The 8,031-nt window shown below is 38.7% G+C and overlaps 1 protein-coding gene across 1 annotated transcript; it reads right to left on the minus strand.

Moving 5' to 3' along the window:
* Positions 1-3,246: 3,246 nt before the first annotated feature.
* Positions 3,247-5,505, minus strand: LOC147481811 (uncharacterized). The gene is made up of 3 exons (XM_086579075.1): positions 4,925-5,505; positions 4,294-4,660; positions 3,247-4,095 (listed from the first exon to the last, which is right to left on the minus strand). The coding sequence occupies exons 1-3, from the start codon at positions 5,503-5,505 to the stop codon at positions 3,247-3,249; spliced, it is 1,797 nt and encodes a 598-aa protein (XP_086435201.1).
* Positions 5,506-8,031: the final 2,526 nt, after the last annotated feature.

An 8,031-nucleotide genomic window follows, 5' to 3' on the forward strand; every position in this document is an offset into this window, starting at 1 on the left:
TTCATGGAGTTGGAGGGGAATACTAAACAACAGGAAAGAAGGAAAGAACATTGTGATGCACCAAATTGGGGATGGGCAAAACACTAGATTATGGCTCGATCCTTGGCACCCAGCAGGGATACTCAGGAAGTTTTTTACACAGGCGTTGCTTTATAACTCGAATTGTAATCTTAATTCGAAAGTGTCGCAAGTTATAGAGAATGGAGAGTGGATGATACCGCAGAACATTAAAGTTCACTTGTTTGATATAGTGATGCAAATGGAGGAGGTTGTGGATATAACAGGAGGAGAGGATAAAATAATTTGGTTTGTATCGATGCAGGGGAAGTATAATATGAAGGACACCTATCATCACGTCAGAAAATTCGAAAAGAAAAACTAAATGGAGGAAGCTCGTATGGTACTCGAATCGAATACCGAGACACTCATTCATCAGCTGGATGGCTCTACAGAGAGCTTTAAAGACTCTAAAAAAACTCAGAGAATGGGGGACGGTACAAGATGACATCTGCATTTTTTGTTAGCGAGAGGTAGAAGATGAAGAGCATATGTTCTTTGACTGTTTCTATGGCCAATTTATTTGAGCGGCTTTACTTCGAAGAACTAGTATTTGAGCTTGCATTATAATGAATGAAAAACACTTGATTGATTGAATGAACGTACCTACAAGCGAGCTTGCTTTAGAAAGAATGCAAAACACAAGATTGAATGCACCTACGTGTGTGCTTGCACTATAACGAATGCAAAACACCAGATTGATAGATTGATTGTAGAAAACTCATGTTCTTATCGCTGTTTCGGATACAACTTTATTCTGGAACTAATAGATCAAAAGGCGTGTCATAGAGCCAAAAGGAGACAAAAGGAAACTAAAAGGGACATCATGGAATAACTGCGAAAAAGTGCCAAAAAGTCAAATTGTCAAAAGTCAACGGTTATAGATCAAAGAAATAGAAAACGATAAATGTGAACAAAAGGGCCCAAAAACTCAAAAGCACAGGAAACACTCCCAGGCTCCAAGGATTAATGACTAAACCCTTTCTAAGACAAGGACTAAGCCTCTAAACTCTAAACCCTGGCCTAGATCATATAAGTTAGATCTAAGATGAACAACTTTCAAACCATATAACCCCACTTTATACACTGACAGAATACAAAACACTTGAATAAATGCATCTACGCGGGGATTTGCATTAGAATGAATGCAAAATACTTGATTAATTGAATGTATGCGAAACATTTGATGGAATACACTTACATGTGAGCTTGCATTAGAATGAATGAAAAACACTTGAATGATTGAATGAACGTGCCTACAAGCGAGCTTGCGTTAGAAAGAATGCAAAACACAAGATTGAATGCACCTACGTGTAAGCTTGCACTATAATGAATGGAAAACACCGGATTGATTGATTGATTTTATAGAACTCATGTTTCGGATACATCCTTATTCTGGAACTAATACATCAAAAGGCTTGTTATAGAGCCAAAAGGTGTCGAAAGGACCCTAAAAGGGACATCACGGAATAACTGGGAAAAAGTGCCAAAAAGTCAAACTGTCAAAAATCAATGGTTAATGATCAAAGCTATAGTCAACGATAAAAGTGAACTCAAGGGCCCAAACACTCGAAAGCACAGGAAACACTCCAAGGCTTCAAATATCAATGACGAAGGACTAAGTCTCTAAACCCTTTGTAAGACAAGGACTAAGCCTCTAAACCCTAAACCCTAGCCTTTGATCATATAATTTAGATCTAAGATGAACAACTTCCAAACCCTATATAACCTCACTTTATACACCAACAGAATGCAAAATACTTGACTAAATGCATATACGTGTGAGTTTGCATTAGAATGAATGCAAAACACTTGATTGATTGAATGTATGCGAAACACTTAATGAAATACACTTACGTGTGAGCTGGCATTACAATGAATGAAAAACACTTGATTGATTGAATGAACGTACCTACATGTGAGCTTGCGTTAGAAAGAATGCAAAACACAAGATTGAATGCACCTACGTGTGAGCTTGCAATATAATGAATGCAAATTACCGGATTGATTGATTGATTGTACAAAACTCATGTTTTTATCGCTTTTTCCAGATACAACTCTATTCTGGAACTAATACATCAAAAGGCGTGTTATAGAGACAAAATGACCCTAAAAAGTACATCATGGAATAACTGGGAAAAAGTTCAAAAAAGTAAAACTGTCAAAAGTCAACGATCAAAGCCATAGTCAACGATAAAAGTGAACTCAAGAGCCCAAAAACTCAAAAGCACATGAACCACTACAAGGCTTTATGGTTCAATGACTAAACCCTTTGTAAGACAATGACTAAGCCTCTAAACCCTAGCCTAGATTACATAAGTTAGATCTAAGATGAACAACTTCAAACCTTATAACCCCACTTATACACCGACAGAATGCAAAACACTTGACTAAACGCATCTACGTTAGAGTTTACATTAGAATGAATGCAAAACACTTGATTGACTGAATGTATGCAAAACACTTGATGGAATACACTTATATGTGAGCATGCATTATAATGAATGAAAAACACTTGATTGATTGAATGAACGTACCTACAAGCGAGCTTGCATTAGAAAGAATGCAAAACACAAGATTGAATGCACCTACGTGTGAGCTTGCTCTATAATGAATGCAAAACACCGGATAGATTGATTGATTGTAGAAAACTCATGTTCTTATCGCTTTTTCCTTATACAGCCCTATTCTGGAACGAATACCTCAAAAGGCGTGTTATAGAGACAAATGGACCCTAAAAGGGACATCATAGAGTAACTAGGAAAAAGTGCCAAAAAGTAAAACTGTTAAAAAGTCAACGGCCAACGATCAAAGCCATAGTCAACGATAAAAGTAAACTCAAGAGACCAAAAACTCAAAAGCACAAGAACCACTCCAAGGCTTCATGGATCAATGACTAAACCCTTTGTAAGACAAGGACTAAGCCTCTAAACCCTAGACCCTAGCCTAGATCATATAAGTTAGATCTAAGATGAACAACTTCCAAACCCTATAACCCCACTTTATACACCGATAGAATACAAAACACGTGACTAAATATATCTACGTGGGGGTTTACATTAGAATGAAAGCAAAACACTTTATTTATTGAATGTATGCAAAACATTTGATGGAATGCACTTTTTTTTTTTAGCGAGTGAGGGTTTTTTAGAGGTCCCCTACCCCTTTTCATAAATAAAAATAGCTTCCTTACATTCTGACATAGTCTTTCCCACTATGATCCTCAAATACAATTTTTTTAATATCTTCTGAGAAGGAGCTGGGTATGACTTCAATAAATCCTACATTAGGCTCATTACTAGCTATTTCATCTACTAGCCTATTACACTCTCTGTATACATGCCTAATATTCAAATATTCAAATTTTCCTATCATATTACAAATATCCTCCATCATGTATCTTGCTTTCCATGGATGCTTGTTCCGTTTCCTGATAAATGTCACCACATTAGTTGAGTCTATTTGTGCTTCGATTCTTGTGATTCTATTCTGATGCGCAAGTTTCAGTCCTTGCCACAGTCCCTGAAGTTCAATCAGCGCGATGCTTTTGTATCTTGACTTCCCTTTCGCTGCCACCAACACTTCCCCATCATAACTTCTTATAACTGATGCCCATCCTCCCTTATTTCCCTGTAAAGTACCGTCTGAGTTGAGAATACAGATATCCGGTCCTTCCCTTTCCCATTTGCAGTGCATTCTTTTCGCGCTAACTGGCTCCACATTCAAATTCCACACTTTCATATATATCTCTCTCTCCGGACCCATATCTATCTTTCTTGTTACTGAATTTAGTTTAAGTTTTGAATCTGCAATAATTTGATTAACCACCTGTTGAGCAAGCCTGTGTTTATTCTCGAACACTCTCGCGTTTCTTTCTTGCCAGATGCTATAGAAGAATGCGTTAGTGGTGATCTTGAGTGTATCCTGTTTGAAACCATTACCTCGAGTTGTATCGATTATCCAGTCCATCTCCGCCTCCCATGTCTCAGCTCTTTCTCTTGTGTACCCAGCTTTCTTTAAAACTTCAATCCATGTGTACTACGTAAACACACACTCAAAAAATAGGTGTCTTTCATCTTCTTCTCCATGCCAACACATAGCACAGATTGTTGACTCCACCACTCTCTGTTTCTTTAGTTTCACTAGAGTCTTCAACCCATCTCTCAGTAGCAACCACGTGATGAACGAATGTCTCGGGATCTTTTTTGCAAACCAAACCAAGTGGCTCCAACTTACCTTTAGTTCTTTATCCCTTATGCTATGATAAGTTTCTTTAAGTCTGAACTTTCCCTCTATTGTAGCAGTCCATACAACTCTATCGTCTCCACCATGTATGCTCACCGTCTCCTCCATTTCTTGAATAATGTCAGGCATGTGCACTCGCAAAGCTTGAGGTACCTGCCACTCCCCATCTGTGATCATATTCGATACCTTAGCTTTTGGGTTCGCTGTTGAATTGTACGCAAATGCTTGTGTGTAGAGAGCTTTAAGCACCCCTGCTGGATGCCAAGGGTCTGTCCAGAGTTTAATGCTTCTGCCATCACCCATTTCCTTCCTCACCAAATATTCTGCATTCTTTCTTCCATTCATTATCTGTCTCCAACTATACGAGCAATCATTCGGAATTTTCATTTGCCAGAAATCTTTACTCTTGAGAATATGCTTTGTCACCAACTGAACCCATAAAGTCTTCTTCTTACTAACGATATTCTATCCCCCATGCCTAAGATTCGCAGCCTTGTTCATTGTTTCGATGTCTCTTATAGCCAACCCTCCTTTTTCATACGGATAGCACACTGAATTCCACCCTATAAGAGCATGAGATGTAGTACAATCTAGCCCAGTCCATAAGAAGTTTCTGAACTACCTTTGCACCTCTTCAATTATGCTCTTTGGAAGCACAAATGACGAAATCCAATATATACTCAAGTTATTGAGTATAGCCTTGATGAACTGCAACTTTCCTGCATATGATAAGCATTTTCCTTTCCAGCTATGTATTCTTCTCTCCACCTTATCCACCAGAGGCAAGCAATTTGCATAGGATAGCCTTGTAGTTATCAAAGGTAGCCCCAAGTATTTAACAGGTAGCTCGCCTCTTGAGAATTGTATTATGTCTTTGAATCTTGCACATAGCTCATCTTCCATTCCAGCAAAGAAAAGCTGGCTCTTCTGTATGTTAACTTCCAATCCTGAACACTTCTTGAAACTCCTTAGGTTCGAGTTGAGACTCTGTGTTGTCTGTACATCTCCATGCATAAATGCCATCAGGTCATCTGCAAATGACAGATGAGTAATAATAGGATCATTGCATTTATAATGTAATGTATATTTTCCCTCCATTACAGATTGCTTCATCAAATCTGAAAATAACTCCATCACCAACACAAACAGATAAGGTGATATGGGATCCCTGTCTAATCCCTCTGTTACTTTTGAAGTACCCATAACGCGTACCATTAACCATTATAGACATGGTTGGGGTACTTATGCATTATGAAATCCACCCAATGAATCTCTCCGGTACCCCAATTCTTCTTAGAGAAAATTCCACTGCCTCCCATCTCACTGAGTCATAGGCTTTTTTAAGATCTATTTTCGCGGCACATCTTGCAGGATAAGCATTTCGATGATAGTTGTGTACCAGTTCATGTGACAGAAGTATGTTATCTTGAATGGTTCTTTCCGGAAATAAATGCAGATTGTTGAACGACACCACCTCATTCATGAATCCTCTCATTCTCATAGTCATCACCTTTGTAATGCATTTATATAACACATTACAACATGCAATTTGTCTGTACTCTCCTAATGTCTGGGGAGAGAGAGTCTTAGGTACCAATGTGATACACGTTGCATTCACCTCTCTTAACATTCTAGATGACCTGAAGAAATTTTGAACTGCCTTCACAAAATCGTTTCCCACAATTCTCCATGTGGCTTTAAAAAATAACGATGAGAAGCCATCATTTCCTGGCGCCTTATCCACATCTATGTCTGCTAGAGCTTCTATAATTTCGTCTCTAGTCACCTGTGCATCAAGTTTCCTCTTTGATTCTTCACTAATCCTTTTCTGGGGTGGAATGTTCTCGACTTTTGTGAAATCCATCTCCTCGATCTGTATTCTCTGGCGCATATAAATCTCTGTAAAACTTGACGCATGCAGCCCCAATACTATCCATTTCCTCAACCATCTCTCCATTTTCATCCAAAATACATGTTATCTTATTTCTTGATCTTCTAGCCTTCACTGAATTGAAAAAGTATGTAGTATTATCATCGCCTAGGCATATGACTTGATCTCGTGATTTCTGCTTGTAGAACCCCTCCTCACTTTTGCTGCTTTAACATAGTCTCTACCTATCCTTCTTTCTTCTGCCATCAAGTCTACATTCATAGGATCCACTTGCATCTTTACTTGTATATCCTCCAATTCAATCTTTGTCTCTTGTACCCTTGTTTTTACATTGCCCACCTTCTCTCTGTTCCACTCTATCAAGTCCTGTTTCACCATTTTCAGTTTCTTCATAAACATAAACATAGGATTTCCTACCACTTCTCTATCCCATGCCTCTTTTACTACTTCCATGAACCCCTCCTCTTGTATCCAGAAATTATAGAATCGAAAGGACTTCTTGCTCTGTGTTTTCTGATTGGCCATGTATGTGATCATAGGAGAATGATCTGAGATTGTACCTGGGGTAAGGAATTATGTTTCTACATCAGCATACTCATTCATCCACTCAGTGTTAACCATCACTCTATCCAGCTTTCTCCATCTCTTTGTCTTCTGTTTATTATTCCATGTGAGCAAACTTCCCTTGAACTTCATATCGACTAATCCAGCCATTGTGACACATTGTAACAAATCCGCAAAATGATGTGGTCTTGTTGGCGTGCCCCCTACTCTTTCCTGTGAGTTTAGAATAGAGTTAAAATCCCCCATGAGTATCCAGGGCATAGTTACCCCATACGCCATATTCCCCAACTTGTTCCACAGCTCCTTTCGTTTTCTTACATCAGTACTTGTGTAAATCATACTCACTAAAAACTTCTTTTCATTATTTAGAGTCCCCTCTGCTGTTATTTGTTGCAAGTCCCTGTCTCTGATGTTTATTGTACACTCCTTTGGCTCCCAACATAGCAAAATCTTACCCAGGTCACTTGAATCATAGTTGTGCTCTACAAGCTAGCCTTGGCAGCACTTATTCATAACTATATTCACGTTCTTCTCTTGAACTTTAGTTTCTACTAGCCCCATTATTGCCAGCTTCTACTTTTTTATCAAGTTTCTAACTTCTACTTCTTTAAACCCTCTATTAACCCCCCTCATGTTCCAGCATCCCATATTTATCATCATTAAGAATTCAGCGATGTCAAGGAACTCAGGTATCTAAATCTGTTATGTGACACCTCCTTATTGTTATTTCTACTAGTACTCGAGCTGCCATTAGTAGAGAATCTTCCTGGTTTAATCGGGTTGCTCATCTTTCTCCCCATAGTTTCTGCCTTTCCCTTGCTCTGGCCATGTTCAGCTCCTTTTCCTTTATCTAGAACTGTATCCCTTACTAGTGTCTCCTCTTGCCCTGCCATGCCTGTTTTTCCCTTGTTTTCTTTCTCTTTATGATTTGTTTCCTGTTGCATACTCACTGCCTTATCCATTTCCTGATTCTCTGTATTCCTTCTTGCTTTAGCTGTATGCCTTTTCCCTGGTGACTCCCATACGGGCTCAGTATCAATGTTCTGAACTTCTTGAACATCAGTGTCCATTTTCTGAACCTCATTCCTTGTCTCTGTTATTTCTCATGTTTTCTCCTCTTGTTTGTTTTCCTTCTTTAGCCACACTCCTTTTCTAGGATCTCTCTCTATCTTAACATTCTTAGGGCACCTAGTGTCATTATGCCCAAATACATCACAGTGTGAACATCTAGCTAGCTTCCAGTTATACTCAAACTCTACTCCCAATCTTCTTCT

This window comes from Coptis chinensis, chromosome 8 (genome assembly GCF_015680905.1).
Source record: "Coptis chinensis isolate HL-2020 chromosome 8, ASM1568090v1, whole genome shotgun sequence".
Lineage (NCBI taxonomy): Eukaryota > Viridiplantae > Streptophyta > Magnoliopsida > Ranunculales > Ranunculaceae > Coptis > Coptis chinensis.